At 40.6% G+C, this 17,772-nt stretch overlaps 1 protein-coding gene across 2 annotated transcripts in view; it reads left to right on the plus strand.

Annotated features, from left to right (window-relative positions):
- The window catches only part of RAB6A (RAB6A, member RAS oncogene family), a 165,985-nt gene extending 149,582 nt beyond the window's left edge, over positions 1-16,403 (plus strand). For both annotated transcript variants that reach the window (XM_033947851.1, XM_033947850.1), the window contains exons 5-8: positions 7,346-7,457; positions 8,851-8,944; positions 13,926-13,992; positions 14,965-16,403. In XM_033947851.1, the coding sequence (XP_033803742.1) occupies positions 7,346-7,457; positions 8,851-8,944; positions 13,926-13,992; positions 14,965-15,029 (338 nt within the window). In that variant the 3' untranslated portion in view covers positions 15,030-16,403. The remainder of the gene's footprint in view (positions 1-7,345; positions 7,458-8,850; positions 8,945-13,925; positions 13,993-14,964) is intronic.
- Positions 16,404-17,772: the final 1,369 nt, after the last annotated feature.

The raw sequence follows: 17,772 nt of genomic DNA on the forward strand, positions 1-17,772 counted from the left end.
CTTCCCAATTAACAGCTTTTTTTATCCCTGAAACGACTCGAGTGAGCACGAAGTTTAAGCTCTTAAGAATAGATTAGTGATCTCTTGGCTCAGGCATCAGATGATTTCTTGATCTTTGTTTTCTAGAGTGATCTAGAAAATTCAATTAAACCACTTATTGGATCCTATATTGTGGACTTGAGAATGATTAGTCAATTATTTCTTTAAATATTTTGTATTCCTTTTTTTGAGACATTGAGACTGTATCAATCTTTTCTGTACAATGTAAATGTTTGATAAATAATTGAAATTTGATAAATAATTTTTTTTAAAAAAAAGAGATTTTTCTTTTGAGCGAGAGGCATGAGACCTCTTCAAGACACTCTCCTCTCTCTCTTAGACAGACTCGCTTCAACAACCGCTTCCATGGTTACCATAAGTGAGGAACAGCCTGTGGTGATAACTGCAGACAGCTTCCCTCTCAAGGGGCATGCCTCTCCACATTTTCTCCTGGGAGATACTAATGACTGAAACCAGCCTTTGCAGTTGGAGGGGTTATTGCAATAGACACTCAGTTCAGGGTCGTTGGTCACTGTCTTGCAAAGTGGTCCATAAATCGCCTAGAACTCAGAGCCATTCTGTTAGCCCTGCAGGCACTGTAGAAGTCTCTGGAAGGCAAGGCTGTTGGGGACATCTTGGACAATGTGACAATAGTGGCCTAAGTCAGTAGTCAAGGAAGCTTCAGGAGCACCTCATTATACTTAGAAGCTCAACTCCTCTTTCGGGGGCAGAAGCTCATTTGCAGGCTTTGTCGACTCTGAATGTAGGGATAGTGGAAAATGTATAGGCCAACTTTATCATTCAACAGACTATTGACCTGGGGAATGGTCACTGTCCCCCCAGGCGTTCAACTCCATTGTTTGGCAATAGGGGCAACCACAGAGGGATCTGATGACATCAGCATTAAACACAAAGGCAGCTCTCTTTTACAGCCAAAGATACAAGACCAGAAGTGCAAGGTTGAATGTGTTAGTCCAATCATGACTAAAGAAGGGGTTCTTGTATGTGTTTCTCCCATGGCCCATGCTAGGTTGAATCATCCTCAGGATTGCAAATCATCCAGGGTTGGTAGTCCTAATGGTGCCCAGTTGGCCCCACAGACCATGATATGAGGACCTAGTTCACCTCCAGAGAGATGAAGGTCTCCGTCTGACGATCCAAGTGGATCTTCTCACTCAGGACCAGTCCCTATAAAGAATCCAGAACTCTTTGGGCTTACGACATGGCCCTTATGTGGGCTGCCCTGATGAATAAGGGTTACTCGGATATCGTTATCACTTCTCTGTTTAGAGCTGAGAAGCCATAGACAGGTGAATTGCAAACTGTGTGCTGCCAGGGATTGAGTCACTTCCCGCGTCGGTGCCTCTCCTCTCTGTCCCCACACAAACGTAGTCTCATTTTTCCTGAGTTCGGGCCATGTCTGGAGGGCATCTGAGCATGTGTGGACGTTGATGTGATGATGCACTCCACCAGAGGAGTGCTGCCTCCATAGGTAGAGACTTGGGTAGTTTTCCCCGAGGAAATATGTAGAGCAGCTACTTGATCTACCTCTCAAAACCTTTTCCAGGTTCTGTAGAGTAGAGATAGCAGCCAGGAAAGATGCTGTTTTCGGGCCCTCAGTTTTAAAGGAGGCTCAGAGGGTCTGCCCTAGAGTCAGGGGACTGCTTTGGTACATTCCTAATGTTTAGGACTACTAGACACATTGCACTAGAAAGAAAGATTGATAATCTTCTTTCTTGTAGATGTGTCTAGTAGCCCTGTAAGTGGGCTTCACCTGCCTTCTGCCTTGGGACTTCTCTGTCTCTCAGATAAGCTGAACCTCCCCTCCCAACAGTAAAGTGGTCTAAATCTCCGCTTGATTGCAGGACGTACGAGTAGCTCCAAACATTAATAGTACGGATTGCACATAATTTTGGTATCTATTTTGATCAGTTACTTGATATGTTTGTTACAGAGCAGAATGGAATTGAAGTGTTGGGTATATTTTCCCCATTTCACAGACAGAAGAAATGGACAGAATAGATATTTAGAATATATCTAAAAAGGGGAAGTTTTATAAATAAGTTAATTTTAACATGCTGGGTATCCCTATTGCAGGATCTTCTAGAAGTAGGGAGATCCTGGATTCTCTAGAAGGAGAACTGTTCCAGCAGTTGGTAATGGAACCCACGCGAGATGGGGGTTATATTAGACTTGGTGCTTACAAACAGGGAAAGTGTTTCTGATGTTACAGTGGGTGATCACCTGGCATCCAGGGATCACTGCATGGTGCGGTTTAATATTAAGAGAGGTATAGAGAGGGCACATTCAAAAGTAAAGTTTCTAGACTTTTAAAAAAACCTAACTGTTAAGATGGGAAGATTATGTCAAGGAATTGTCTGCATGGGAACGTGTGGAAAAAGTTAAAATACAGTGGGCAAATCTGAAAGGAGTTATTGTAAGAGCGACAGGCCGCTTTGGTTCTCAAAAGTAGTAGCTGAGAAGGTAAGGAATAAGAGGTTAGCTTTCATAAACTACAAAAGATTGCAGAAAAAGGACAGGCAAAAAACATCTGGAAAAGTCAAGAGAGACTGATTGAGTAGTCAGGAAAGCAAAGATGCAAATGGAAGAAAAAATAGCTGACATGGTAAAACAGGGAGGCAAGACATTTTTTAGATATATTTGTGATAGGAAGAAGTGCAAAAGTGGCATTGTGAGATTCAAAGGTGCAAAAGTAGCATTGTGAAATTCATAGGTGAAGGGGAGAAATATGTAAAAGCTGATAAAGAAAAGACCTAGCGATGGCCTCTCCCCGATCTATCTTAAATGCTGGTGGTCCAGGGGTGAGCCAAGCTAGGACGGGAGTGATTCCTCCCCTGAGGTGAGGTGTAGTGTCCTGCCCCAGCTGTTTAAGATCACAGTTCTGAAAAAAATCAACAGTTGGCAACTCTTGCCTCCTGAGTACATCCAACAGGGCTCCCTAACAATTTGGACCCTATGCGTTAATCTGACTACATAGTAACATAGTAGATGACGGCAGATAAAGACCCGAATGGTCCATCCAGTCTGCCCAACCTGATTCAATTTAAAAAAATTTTTATTTTATTTTAATTTTTCTTCTTAGCTATTTCTGGGCAAGAATCCAAAGCTTTACCCGGTACTGTGCTTGGGTTCCAACTGCCAAAATCTCTGTTAAGACTTACATCTACACCCTCCCAGCCATTGAAGCCCTCCCCAGCCCATCCTCCCCCAAACTGCCATATACAGACAGTGCAAGTCTTCCCAGTACTGGCCTTAGTTCAATATTTAATATTATTTTCTGATTCTAAATCTTCTGTGTTCATCCCACGCTTCTTTGAACTCAGTCACAGTTTTACTCTCCACCACCTCTCTCGGGAGTGCATTCCAGGCATCCACTACCCTCTCCGTAAAGTAGAATTTCCTAACATTGCCCCTGAATCTACCACCCCTCAACCTCAAATTATGTCCTCTGGTTTTACCATTTTCCTTTCTCTGGAAAAGATTTTGTTATACGTTAATACCCTTCAAGTATTTGAACGTCTGAATCATATCTCTCCTGTCTCTCCTTTCCTCTAGGGTATACATATTCAGAGCTTCCAGTCTCTCCTCATACGTCTTCTGGCACAAGCCTCCTATCATTTTCGTCGCCCTCCTCTGGACCGCCTCAAGTCTTCTTACGTCTTTCGCCAGATACGGTCTCCAAAACTGAACACAATACTCCAAGTGGGGCCTCACCAATGACCTGTACAGGGGCATCAACACCTTCTTCCTTCTACTGACTACGCCTCTCTTTATACAGCCCAGCATCCTTCTGGCAGCAGCCACTGCCTTGTCACACTGTTTTTTCGCCTTTAGATCTTCGGACACTATCACCCCAAGGTCCCTCTCCCCGTCCGTGCATATCAGCTTCTCTCCTCCCAGCATATACGGTTCCTTCCTATTATTAATCCCCAAATGCATTACTCTGCATTTCTTTGCATTGAATTTTAGTTGCCAGGCATTAGACCATTCCTCTAACTTTTGCAGATCCTTTTTCATATTTTCCACTCTCTCTTCGGTGTCTACTCTGTTACAAATCTTGGTATCATCTGCAAAAAGGCACACTTTTCCTTCTAACCCTTCAGCAATGTCACTCACATACATATTGAACAGGATTGGCCCCAGCACCGAACCCTGAGGGACTCCACTAGTCACCTTTCCTTCCTTCGAGCGACTTCCATTAACCACCTGGCGTCTGTCCGACAGCCAGTTGCTGACCCAGTTCACCACTTTGGGTCCTAACTTCAGCCCTTCAAGTTTGTTCAACAGCCTCCTATGAGGAACTGTATCAAAGGCTTTGCTGAAATCCAAGTAAATTACATCTAGCATAAGTCCTCGATCCAGCTCTCTGGTCACCCAATCAAAAAATTCAATCAGGTTCGTTTGGCACGATTTACCTTTTGTAAAGCCATGTTGCCTCGGATCCTGTAACCCATTAGATTCAAGGAAGTACACTATCCTTTCTTTCAGCAACACTTCCATTATTTTTCCAACAACTGAAGTGAGGCTCACCGGCCTGTAGTTTCCTGCTTCATCCCTGTGACCACTTTTATGAATATGGACCACATCCGCTCTCCTCCAATCCCCAGGAATCACTCCCGTCTCCAGAGATTTGTTGAACAAATCTTTAATAGGACTCGCCAGAACCTCTCTGAGCTCCCTTAGTATCCTGGGATGGATCCCGTCTGGTCCCATCGCTTTGTCCACCTTCAGTTTTTCAAGTTGCTCATAAACACCCTCCTCCGTGAACGGCGCAGAATCTACTCCATTTTCTCGTGTAACTTTGCCAGACAATCTCGGTCCTTCTCCAGGATTTTCTTCTGTGAACACAGAACAGAAGTATTTGTTTAGCACATTTGCTTTCTCCTCATCACTCTCCACATATTTGTTCCCAGCATCTTTTAGCCTAGCAATTCCATTTTTTATCTTCTTCCTTTCACTAATATATCTGAAAAAATTTTTATCTCCCTTTTTTACATTTTTAGCCATTTGTTCTTCCGCCTGTGCCTTCGCCAAACGTATCTCTCTCTTGGCTTCTTTCAGTTTCACCCTGTAGTCCTTTCTGCTCTCCTCTTCTTGGGTTTTTTTATATTTCATGAACGCCAACTCTTTCGCCTTTATTTTCTCAGCCACTAGGTTGGAGAACCATATCGGCTTCCTTTTTCTCTTGTTTTTATTGATTTTCTTCACATAAAGGTCCGTAGCCATTTTTATCGCTCCTTTCAGCTTAGACCACTGTCTTTCCACTTCTCTTATGTCCTCCCATCCTAACAGCTCTTTCTTCAGGTACTTTCCCATTGCATTAAAGTCTGTACGTTTGAAATCTAGGACTTTAAGTATCGTGCGGCCGCTCTCCACTTTAGCCGTTATATCAAACCAAACCGTTTGATGATCGCTACTACCCAGGTGAGCACCCACTAATGCAAGTTGGAAAAGCGTCTTGTTTATTTTTGCACAATTGTGCATTTTGAAAACATAAGATCAGTTTGGCAGTGTCAGTTTGCAATAAATTTACTGTTTCTGGTGAAACATGAATTTCCTGTTGCCATGAGATCTTTCATAAAGCTTAAGAGCTGTGTCATAATTTGCCTTTGCTGTGATCGTTACAGTAGGAAAAGGTACCCTTCAATACTGCTGTTGAAAAAAATTTACAACCTATTGTACCAAATAACTACACAAGTGCTATGTTAAAATTCTGTTGTGTGTTTTTTGTTTTCTGGGTGGTAGCAAAATTAACTGGCGAGTATTTTTTATTTATTTTATTTTATTTATTTAGATTTATATCCCGTTCTCCCAGTAGCTCAGAACGGTCTACAAGTAAACATACACAGTAGAAGTAATTAGGCAAATAAGATGTACAATAGGTTTAGGTGCTTTGACATACAAGATTGTGCAGTATTTATCAGGGTACAAACAATTTTTCAGAGTACAGACAATTTATCAGAGTATAGACTAAGAGAGGACTATACTGAAATTTAGGAGAAGTTAAATAGGGGAGAGAAGAGAGAGGTGGGGTTTAAGGGGGGGTGTAGACTGAGGGAGATCTTTAGTTGAAGAGGAGAGTCTTTACCATTTTACGGAATGTCAATAAAGAGTTCTGTTGCCTGAGTTGGGGGGGGGAGTTTATTCCAGAGATGTGGGATGAAGTGGCTGTAGGATCGTTTGCGGGCAGTTTCTGAGAGGAGGGACCTTCCAGGGGGAATGCATAGGCGTATTTCCGATTTTGAGCGGAGGGTGCGAGTGGGGGTGTAGATGGGAAGCTTAGATTTTATGTAGGAGGGGGTGGTGGCATAAATTCTCTTGTGGGCTACTGCTAGGGCCTTGAAAGCACAGCGCTGGCTAATTGGGAGCCAGTATTCAGCGCGGAGTGCTGGGGAGACGGGATCATGGTAGTTGAGGTTGTGTAGGAGGCAGATAGCTGCATTTTGGACACGTTGGAGGCGTTTGAGATTATTTTTGGTTAGTCCATTAAATAGGGAGTTACAGTAATTCATTCTGGAGAGGACATATGCGTAGAGGAGTTGGGCGAGGTCAGGTGTGGAGATGTAGGGTTTGATCCTTTTCAGTTGGCGGAGGTAGTAGAAGGAGGTGGAGATTACTTGGGATATGTGGGCAGATAGGGATAGGTGTCCATCTAAGGTTTTCCTTCTGCCGCTTTCTCCTTCCAGATGTTTTGAGCTATGGTGCCATGAGCCCTCACTCTTGACTTTATAAAACTCTATCATATCTTTATCTCTCTCCACCTTCCACTTATAACTTGGTCTGATCCTTTGCAGTGGCTGTGCTTTTGGCCAAGGTTTATTTTAGAACCCTGCAGTCATGGATCCGGTATCCAGTAGGTGTCACTATGTGTGCAGTGACTGAGACTCTCCCTCCTCACTAGGTTCTGTGAACATCTTGTGACAAGACTTCAGGAGTGTGGAAATTGTTTCATGGCTTCAGCTGAAGATTGTCAATGCAGTGACCAGGCAAAGTGAGATGGGAAAGCATTTAAAATAAGAGTTAAATCCCTGGATAGTTGAGTGAATGGTGCTGTCATTCGATTGAAGCTTGTTCCAACTAAGTTGGATTCCCAAAGGAGTGCAAGGGAACTGTTAGGCAAGAAACAAATTCATAGGCATGATGTGTGCAGACAGACAAATGTATTTGAGGAAGTAGTTGGGTCATTCTTTAATTTAATTGTCCTTATGTGATTTGCTTGCTCAAAATTTATTACTTTAATGATAACATAATAGGCACTTAGATTTCTTCTACTTTTACCTACTAGATGTAAACTCATTCCAGCAAACTACAAAATGGATTGATGATGTCAGAACAGAGCGGGGGAGTGATGTAATCATTATGCTAGTTGGAAATAAAACAGATCTTGCTGATAAAAGGTATGAACAAATGTTTTTTGCTCGCTTTGTAATGTGTTCAGTGGCTTAATTAATATAAACCTCCTAAAAAGTAGGAGTTTTAACAGTTGCAGTGCTTAAGTTCCTTTGTTTTCCTAAGAAAAGCTGTTGGGGGTGCTATAAAAAGGGAAAGAGATCTCATCAAGAAACTTCTTTCACAAAAGATCCACAGAAAGGTCGAGATGTCCCCCCTCCCCAAGAGTCCTTAAGGAGTTGGACTCTCTGTGTATGAGACTGGTGACATTCTGATACCATCAGCAATATTGTTGGTGCATGTGTATGAAGCATGACATATGCTATACAACATTTCACAAAAAAGATGTAATTAGCTTATTTTGAAGAAGTCATGTTATATAACCTGTGCTGGTTTGCTTAGGAATCCATGTGTGTGTCCATAAACTGCAGAATGGATTTCTAAGCTTCTATAGTCTGAGCTCAGAGATTCTTTTCTGGGTGTATTACTACTACTATGAATTATTTCTGTAGCGCTACCAGACACACGCAGCGCTGTACAGAGTCACAAAGAGTAAGAAAACAGTCCCTGCTCAAAAGAGCTTACAATCTAAACAGGCAAGACAGACAATTAGGATGTCATGAATACAGTTAAGGGGAATGGTTAATCTGCTGGCTGGGTTGGAGGGCAGAGGAATAGGGTTAAGGATTAAAGGCTATATCAAAAAAGTGGATTTTCTGTCTGCTTTTAAACAAGGGAAGGGGCTTGATGGACAAACTCGGGTAATTTATTCCAGGCATAGGGGGCAGCTAGATGAAAGGAACGAAGTCTGGAATTGGCAGTGGAGGAGAAGGGTAATGCTAAGAGAATGGAGTTCTCCGGGAGGTGTATAAGGAGAGAAAAGCAGGGAGAGATATTGAGGGGTAGCAGAATGAACCCACTTGTAGGTCAGCAATAGGAGCTTGAACTGTATGCGATGGCGGATAAGGGAGCCATTGAAGTGACTCAAGGATTGAAATTTGACAAACCTACTTTGGAAGTGTAATAAATCTTGCATAGCCATGCAGTCAATGTACCTCCAGGTTATTGTTTTTTCTATTGCTGCTACATCTGTACCACAGCTTAATAAAAGGACCCCTTAAGTGTGTTTTGTATGTATAACTTTATTGACATCATGTTGGTCTTTTTATTCGACCTTCATAATTATCCAGTCTACAAAGAATCCAGAGTTCTTCAGGACAAATACCGTGAGAACCCCACACTCTTAATTAGAGCCACAATATTCAGCATACATGAACAGTTTATGGAAGTGCACATTATCTGTTTGGATTTATTTTCTTTTGGGGGGTGGGAGAGGAGTTTAAACAGTGTTTGTTCATGGGGTTATTTTGGTGTTAATATATTGCATTTTGTGTGTCATAGGCAAGTATCCATTGAAGAAGGAGAAAGGAAAGCCAAAGAGCTAAATGTAATGTTTATTGAAACTAGTGCAAAAGCAGGATACAATGTAAAGCAGGTAGGTGGACTATTGCTCAGACAGTCTGTTTCAGTAGGTGGGTAGTGGACTGTGTAAATTCACCACAGGTTAAGTAAAGGGCAATCAACTGCAGCAAGGAATCTCCTCCTCTCTTCGATCAGGAGCCATAAACCTCAATAATATCGATCACTGTTTTATTACAAGTAGATTTTTTTTTTAATTAGCAAATAGTTAATTAGCCCAAGCATCATGAAAAGGTTATGGACCTAGCTGTGCTGTTTGCCATTTATTGTCCCCTTTCATATGTATCTAGGTGGGCTCTATTGTGTTGAGGTCAGATTTGTGAACGTTCATTATTGAGACCCAGAGTTGGATACATTGAGCATAATTTTTTTTAAGGACCTTGAGTATATAAGGTTCTTATAAAATTGTCTGGCACATAACACACACAAAGCATAGGTGTAGAGAAGTCGTAACGCCTATTTTGGCATAACAAGGCTTAAGTAAGGATCAGACAAGTTCTGAAATGACTGAAAGCAGTACAGATGTTTTGACACATTTTCCATTACAACAGCACAAGTCTAGAAAGAAATCTGTAGTGAATAAATGCATATAAAGGATGTCAGGGAGTTTAAATCACGCTGCTAAGGAGTTATAGAAAATATGGAGAAAACCTGTTGATCAGTTAGACCCAGGTGATGTGGAACCAGCTGTTTTGCTATCTCAAGCATGTTCATATTGAGAGGCATGGTCATTTTGATGGGAAAAATTGCTTTTTAGCATAAAATTTAGGTATGCTAATGATCCACATATTTTTGTACAATGCTTGATCTGAGTAGAGTCTTGATAGAAGGATTTAAGAGCACTATTAACCCTCCTTATGTAGCAATTCCCCCATCCCCAGATTTAGTTGGGAAGCTACGAGCTATTTAATAATTTTGGTCCAAAACTTAGCTGCCTCCCCTGTCTATTTGATCTATAAGGTTTTATCCATTTGTGGGTGTGTTGGCTTAGTCAGCAAGTTTAGTAGCTAGGTCTATCATAACAATTAATACATAATTATAAGAATAATACATAAGGGATATTAAAGCATAATTATTAAATATGTATGCAAGTTCCTTGACTACCTATTGACAATATCATCAAAGTGGTTTGCAATTGCAAACATAGCAGGATATAAAAAGGAGAGCAGAGAGAGTATGATAACAGCTATACACATCCCTCAATTCAATATACTGCTAAATGCTTGCTTGAAGAGAGAGATTTTCAGCCCTTTCTTAAATTTCTGTGGAGCCTTTGTTGCTTGGGTATCAAAGTAATACACTCGATAAAGTTGGTGCTAGATAGAAGAAAGAGTGTGATCGTCTCTTATTGGATTTGTGAAGGGGCTGAAAGACCCAAGAGGATTTAAGAGGTGGGAGAAATAATTTCACATTTCACTTTTATTTGGTATATACTACAAACAAAAAAGTAGCCAAGTGGTTTACGTAGTAATATAATAAGGGGTTAGGAAGAAGAGGAAGGTCTAAGTTGCAAAGTGATTAAATTAAATTATAGAAGACAGTACATCATAAACATAATTAGTCTAAGGCACGTGAGGGTATGAAGAATGAACATGGACATAGGCTCTCTATCAGAGTGGAAAACAAGATTGTTACTAAGGATCAGGTTGGGCAGGAGAATGCCTAGAAAACTACCACATAGACTCAAATATATCAAATAATGTTTCCCTAAAAAATGAGGGGGGAAAATGTTAACTCAAGAGGTTTATATTAAAACACTTCTCCTCTGCCCTTTCTTTCCTTTCCCTCCCTCCCACCCCAAGCCAAAAGAGCACCCACTTTCTCCTTCCAGATCCACCTGTAGGCTTCCCTTCTCTAGGCCTACACGTAGTCCAGGTGGTCAGAGCTGGAGTGATCTTCGCTTGTTCCTGCCCATGTAGCCACCTTTAGTCAAAATAGCTGCCATGACTACTGCTCTGAAACTATTGCGAGTAGATAGAAGACGCTGAAGGAATAGGCACTTCCCTTTTTGTGATTGGTTCTAGGCATCCTGGTACACAGTAGAACCAGGAGAACTGACTATTTAAAATAAGAGCAAACAGGTTTTGGGTCTTGTAATAAAGGTTTCCCAAACAAATTATTTGTAGAATTATCAAAGGAAAAGGCTGAACAAAAATGAGTATTTAATTGCATGTAATTTGACACAGAGCATGATCTGCCCTATTTCCACTGATGATAAAAGATTTTTAAGTTCTTTGCTGTTATAATTTCTCCAGCCTATTATGAAGATGAAGGTCTCGTTTAGAAAAGATTTTAAAAAAAAGTTTATTCCCTGTTGTAAAATAAAATTATATACTAGGATTTTTTAAAATTCACAATCTAGAACAGGGGTGTCAAAGTCCCTCCTCGAGAGCCGCAATCCAGTCTGGTTTTCTGGATTTCCCCAATGAATATGCATGAGATCTATTTGCATGCACTGCTTTCATTGTATGTTAATAGATCTCATGCATATTCATTGGGGTTATCCTGAAGACCCGACTGGATTGCGGCCCTCGATGAGGGACTTTGACACCCCTGATCTAGAACAAAGAACAAGGCTAATATTGCCATACCTGTTGAAGTTTTACCAGATGCTGCTTTGGGATTCTAGCCCCTGTGTGGCCGCCTTGGTTCAGTATATGTCTTCTGGAACAGTTTTATAATGTGTGCTTTTTGTGTGCATGATTAGTTTTTGGGGGGGAGAGAAACCAAATACATGTACTGAGTAAAGTGGAGGAGTAGCCTAATGGTTTATTCCTAGGGAACTGGGTTCAGTTCCCACTGCAGTTTCTTGTGACACTGGGCAAGTCACTTAACACTTCATTGTCCCAGGTATAAAAAACAGATAATAGCACTCTAGAAATTAGTACTAGCTATGTTGTACCCCAATGACGCGGATCATAAGAAGCTAAGAATAGCCTTACTGGATCAAACCAGTGATCCATCTAGCCAGGTATCCCGTCTTCACAGAAGCCAATCCAAGTCACAAGTACTTGGCAAAAACCCATGCTGCCGATCAGGACACGAAGTGGCTTCCCCAATGTTTCTCTCAACAGCAGACTATGGACTTTTCCTTTTAAATTACATTGGCTGCCAAATTCTACTGTGTTTAAAATTCTTTGAGAAGCTCCAAGTTATCCGAACAGGCAGTATATTCTCCCATGTGGGTGCCATCATCCATGGAACCCCAGCACAGACAGTCAAAAGTGTACTGTCACTTTAAAACTAAGACCACCCACAAGAGAATGCTTATAAAGTTTTGACAAGATAGTACTCTACACCTGAGAGATTAAGGAAGATGTTTCCTCCAGTATCTGGTGATGCATTACTGCTTTAGGTTCTTTTCTTCACATATGGTGAGAGTGACCTGAATGTTATACTAACCACTCTCATGAAACCTCCATTTGAGCCACTCAGGCAGCTTACTTGAAAAGTAGTCTTCCTCATGTTTTACATCTGTGTGCTGAATCGGTGAATTTCAAGCGCTCGTATCAGATTCACCCTATACAACTTTCTACCTTGAGGGTGGTTCTTCACACTCATCTGAAATTACTCCCCAAGGTTGTCACGGAATTTCTTCTGAACCAGTCTACAGTTCTCCTTATCTTCTTTCCATATATTAGACTGTAGGTGTGCTCTTGCCTATTACTTGGATTCAGCTGAACCTCACAGCTCACATAGTATGGGTGATCTTAAAGTTTTAAAGTGACAATACAATTTTTGACTGTCCATGTTGGGGTTCCGTGGATGACATCATCTACACGTGAGAATATCTGCCTGCTGTCCTCAAATAACACCTACTACTACCATATGTACGGCTTAGTCCATCTCTTATCAGCAGAATTTGTTCATAGATTGAGAGAGATTTCTATTTCAAATTCCCATCTCTAGAGAGGGAAAAAAAAGGTTAGATTGTTTAATTCCAGTTTTGCCTACTAGGCTGCAAAGTCCTGGAAAAACTTACCAACTATAGTTATAATGTATTTAGGAGGTCTTTGAAAAACCTACTTGTTTCAAGAATATGTATTGAAGAACTAGGTAATTCCATATCTTGGTTTCTGCCTTTTGTTGTTTGTAAATGTTATTCTAAATGACTGTACCTGCTCTTTATTACCTACATAAATCATGATAGACCACTTTTGTGGTATTTGTGGTACAGTGCTCCCCCGTGCATTTGCGGTCCCGGTCATTCATGGTATTTTCCGACCACGAATGACCAGACAGGAGAGGGCAGCCAGAGCGCTGGCGAGTGAAGGAGATCACTCGCGGTTGGAGCATACCATGAGTGATTTCTTTCACTTGCCAGCGCTCCGGCTGTCCTCTCCTGTCTCCCCTGCTAAAAACCGTATTCGCGGTTTTTCAACATTTGCGGGGGTTCTTGGAACAGAACCCCCACGAATATCGAGGGAGTACTGTATATAAATATATAAAGTAAAGTCAAAATATGTTTTCTCTCTTCCTCTGACATCTAATCTAAGGCTTGGCTGGTAAAGGACAGTGACTTCCTTTTGTATGTCAGCTGCTTCTGACTGACCAAGAAATGGTTTTTAATGTTTAACAATTTTTATTGATATCACAAAAATACATGCATGAAGAGAAGAAGAACATAACTAATATCACATTGATGCATAATATCCATTAACCCCCACCCCTCCACAGTATAAACCCCAAGATAATGAGAAACCTGGCAGGAAAGTGGGGTTTGCTCTGAAGGACTCACCAGGTAGTCTTCAATGGCTGTTTAACTTCCCAAGAAAGCATGAACTTGGAGGTTGGGAATAATTTAGGATCCTGTCTAGATGGTGAGTAAGCAGCCCTCAGAGCCTCTTGGACAGAGCTCTTACTTAGCATCACGAGCAAAAGGTATCCCAATGTATTTAAGAATGTTGGAGGAAATTGCATTGCCCAGCGTGACAGCCCTTTGCCTGTGCACAATCTGGGTTATTCTGCGTTTCACAAGTCTCCCTTTCTTTTTGCAGCTTTTCCGACGTGTGGCAGCAGCCTTGCCTGGAATGGAGAGCACACAGGATAAGAGCAGAGAAGATAGTATCCTTTTATTTCCATCATGATCTGTAACAAAGGCTAAATTTTGCCATAGAACACCAAACATAATATGCTGGGGTAGCACCTCAAATTTCATTTTGCTCTCTTAAGTCTGCCTTTACTTTGAAAATGGAGTTGTCGTTTATTTCGGATAGCATCCAATTTTGTAGAGAATAATCGTAACTTAATCTGTGTGTGTGGTAACATCTTAATCAGATGAAAGTGCTAGACGCTGTGAGATAGCCCAGCTCAGTGTCTTGTTTTGACATCTTTCTGCAGTATGCTCGTGAGAATGGACAGAGTCCCCTAAGATTCAGCATACCATTATCTATTAGAAAGGAAATGATCAAGGTAAGAACCTAATCTCTACTGTTTACAAAGGGATTCTCAATGCTATTGTAAGTTTTTCTTAGTCTGACCTTTGATTAGAATTAAAATCATCCTCATAGGGGTCCACTTTTATTTCCAGGTTGCTTTAGAAAAACAAATGATGGTTGAGGGAATGACATAAAGGGCCTATTAACAACCATGATTTTACCCTTTTCTCCTTTTGTTAAAGGCAACCATAACTAGAGATTCCCATGCATAAGGAATTTATATCCTGCTGTTTCAGAGACAGTAAAGTTTAATGCCTGCAGCAGGTTTTTCTGAGAACAGTGAAATATTGGCCTTCACAGAGCCTTTCATCTCCCCTAGGAGTAATAACTATCGTATATGGAAAGCCTTGGTAGCTTTAGGAGCTTTGGTTATATTTTCTTTGTCACCCTCAGAATACCTGTTGAAGGAAAGTAACTTTACGCCATCAGTTTTCTGTACCTGTAGGTTTAAGCTGACATTTGTAATGGTTAAACTCATAACCTGCTTCCTGTTGCATGTTAGAGAAAATGGGCCAAGAGTTTAGGAGAAAGGCTTTTGAACTTCTGTTGCTGAAAGGAAAGGTCTTTCCATTCATTTTCCTTAACTTTGGCCCTTCAGTGATCGACATTAAACTGGAAAAGACTCAAGAACAGCCAATCAATGAAGGTGGCTGCTCCTGCTAATGCCTCTTGTGCCCCTCTCTTTCTCCAAAACATCACAGCTTCTCTCTCCCTTTTTACTCATTGACTGCAGTGTGAATATCAGCTTGATTCTTCCCCCTCCCCTAATCTTACACAAGCAAATCCACCCTCCCCAGCTCCCTCTTGGTGGTAATGTATTGCAATCCATCATTGCTGGCTGTCTTCGTGGAGATGATCTATTAAGCTTCACAAGCACAAAACAAAACAAAAAAACCCCAAAAAAAGAGAAAATGTCGAGTGTCTTCATTAAAAACAAAAAAGCCAGAAAATGTCAACATATTCCAGTTATAACTTATATAGGTGCATTTTCTTAACATATTCCTTTTTAAAAAATATTAGAATAATGCACTTTGGAATGAGACATGCAAGTAGTTTTAAGATGTTTGCCCTTCTGTCAGAGAGTACTACTTCCACAATATAGTGTGTACATAACCTGCTCAATGCCTCTGACTTCACAGAATGAACTGGGATTGGCAGATTCTCGGACGCCTGACCCGAGAGGCTCCAATTCAAAAGAAAATATTAATTTCAGAAATGGGCAAAGTAGCCTTGAGCCACCTTTGAGCTGAAACATGCATCCAGTATTTTTTTTTTCTATTTCCCTTTCCTCCTCCTCCTCCTTTTTTTTATTTTTATTTTTTTTTTATTTCTGTTTTGTGAAGCTTGTAGAAAAAAAGGCTTACGGGCAGGGTGTTTGAATTCTGTTACATCTCTAAATAGAAGGCACAAGGCAATTCACCGAAGCATTCAGGGGGAGAGGGGAAGTATCTGGATACCTTTTTGCTGTGATTTCAAACCTCTCATATTTAGGGCACAAGCTCCAGAGTTATTTATGCAGGAGACACATACAGTGGAATGTTAGAGAGTGTGTTTCTAACTTTAAAAACATTTTATTCTTTAATATACAGCACCAGTAAAGTCAAGTCATATTAATCGTGATTTCAAAGGGTGAAGTTCAGACTGTGCTGTCCAGGAAGAATTCTAAAATAGTGGAATTTAGAACTGCACAATGGCTGCCCCCAAATTAGAAAAGAAAAGCTTGATTAGTCTTTTAAGTATAAAAAAAAAGAATTGCAACAGTATTTGGTATTAGACTATAAGTGGTAGGAGCTACAAGGATGCCATGGGATTTACAGTTTCCTTTTAGTTTAATAATGAAATTAGAGGATGGACTGTGTAAAACTAATTGGGGAGGATGATAAAATGGATATAATTATGCAGACCTTCGCACCTCTTGTATTTTTATGTCTGGGTCTTTCTACCACACTGGTTTTTCTTTATATCTGTAATTTGCTTAAAGAACCGATGAGTTAGCTGTTTGTAATTTTTTTAAATATTATAACTAGTGAACTACAATTAACTTGTTTTTCTTTGATATTTATTTCTTTGCCAATTTTTTTTCTGTTTCAGAAAGGGAGAAGTAGGGATTTTCTTTTTCTAAAGTAAATAATTGAATGTGTCATTCTAGTGTTCACAAAACCTGGTACCGTCCTATAGCTATTCCCATGTAATCGTTTTAGACCCCTGCTTGGGCCCATTGTGCACAGTAACATAAAACGTATGGGAAATGCATTAGATTTAAGAAAAATATTGACTGCAGCCTGGAATTGTGATGTTTACAACACAAGTGCCACTTGGTTTCTATGAGTTGAAGTATGTACAAACATCACGCCACCATGGTTTATTGTAAAACTAACACCTAACTCTGTACACTACCTTTACATAAGACATTCTGTAACTTGGTCACCTACCATTCTTCAGAAGATGCTCAAGGTCAGAATCTTAGAGAAGAATGCAGAGCTTTAGACGGTGCCTCTGACAACTCACATTGTGTAAAAGGCAGAACAGGATTGTAAAGTGCTTTTTTAATGCAATATTGTTATTAAAGACAAGGACTTTCTTTTTCTTTAATTTTTTTTTTTTTTGACATGGCATGTCCTGGAATAAATATTGTCAAAAGATGAGACAAGGAATTGATTATTTTTTATTTGGTTTTGGAATACTTAATCTCATCTCAAATCCAAAATGCTAAGCCTGGCTGCCTTCTCAACATTGCCACACCACTCAGAAAGCTAAAATGCTGCAATCTGTTGTACAAGACAGAACCATGCCGGATTTGCAGATTTAGGGGAAGAAGGGAGAGTAATGTGCTGTAAATTTTATAACACTGCGGAAGATTCCTTGCTTATTGCTCTTGAGATGCTTCCTGTCTCTGTGACTTGATAAAGATGTCAGCTCTGGGCCAGAGATTACCGTTTTGCAGCTGCTTTTGAAGATGAAAATTGGGGATTTCTTCACAAAGTTTTCAAAATCTTGAATTATGTTGTCTGCTAATAACATCTGTATTAGGTGAGTTAAGGATTGTTTGAGAAGCCAGAGAATTTCATTTTCGGGCTTATTTTCAAATCACCTAGTACTTTGCACGTCTAAGTGCTTTGAAAATGAGCCCCTTTCTCAACTATTGATTTTTGATAATGAACTGATCCACCACCCACAGCTGAGCAATTTTGGGGTTGGCTGTAGTAGCAATTGCTGTAATCTTTCCTACTGCTCTGCCACTGTTACTCCTGGACAGAAGTGTCTACACACAAAACTGTATGTTAAACTCTGCAGAGTTGACCTAGTGGCAGTATACAATTCTGACTTGGGCTGGGGAAACTACAGAGGCCGTGTTTATAGCCTTCGAGAGGAGGGAATCGTATACTGCACAATGATAACGAGTTGG

This window comes from Geotrypetes seraphini, chromosome 6 (assembly GCF_902459505.1).
Source record: "Geotrypetes seraphini chromosome 6, aGeoSer1.1, whole genome shotgun sequence".
Lineage (NCBI taxonomy): Eukaryota > Metazoa > Chordata > Amphibia > Gymnophiona > Dermophiidae > Geotrypetes > Geotrypetes seraphini.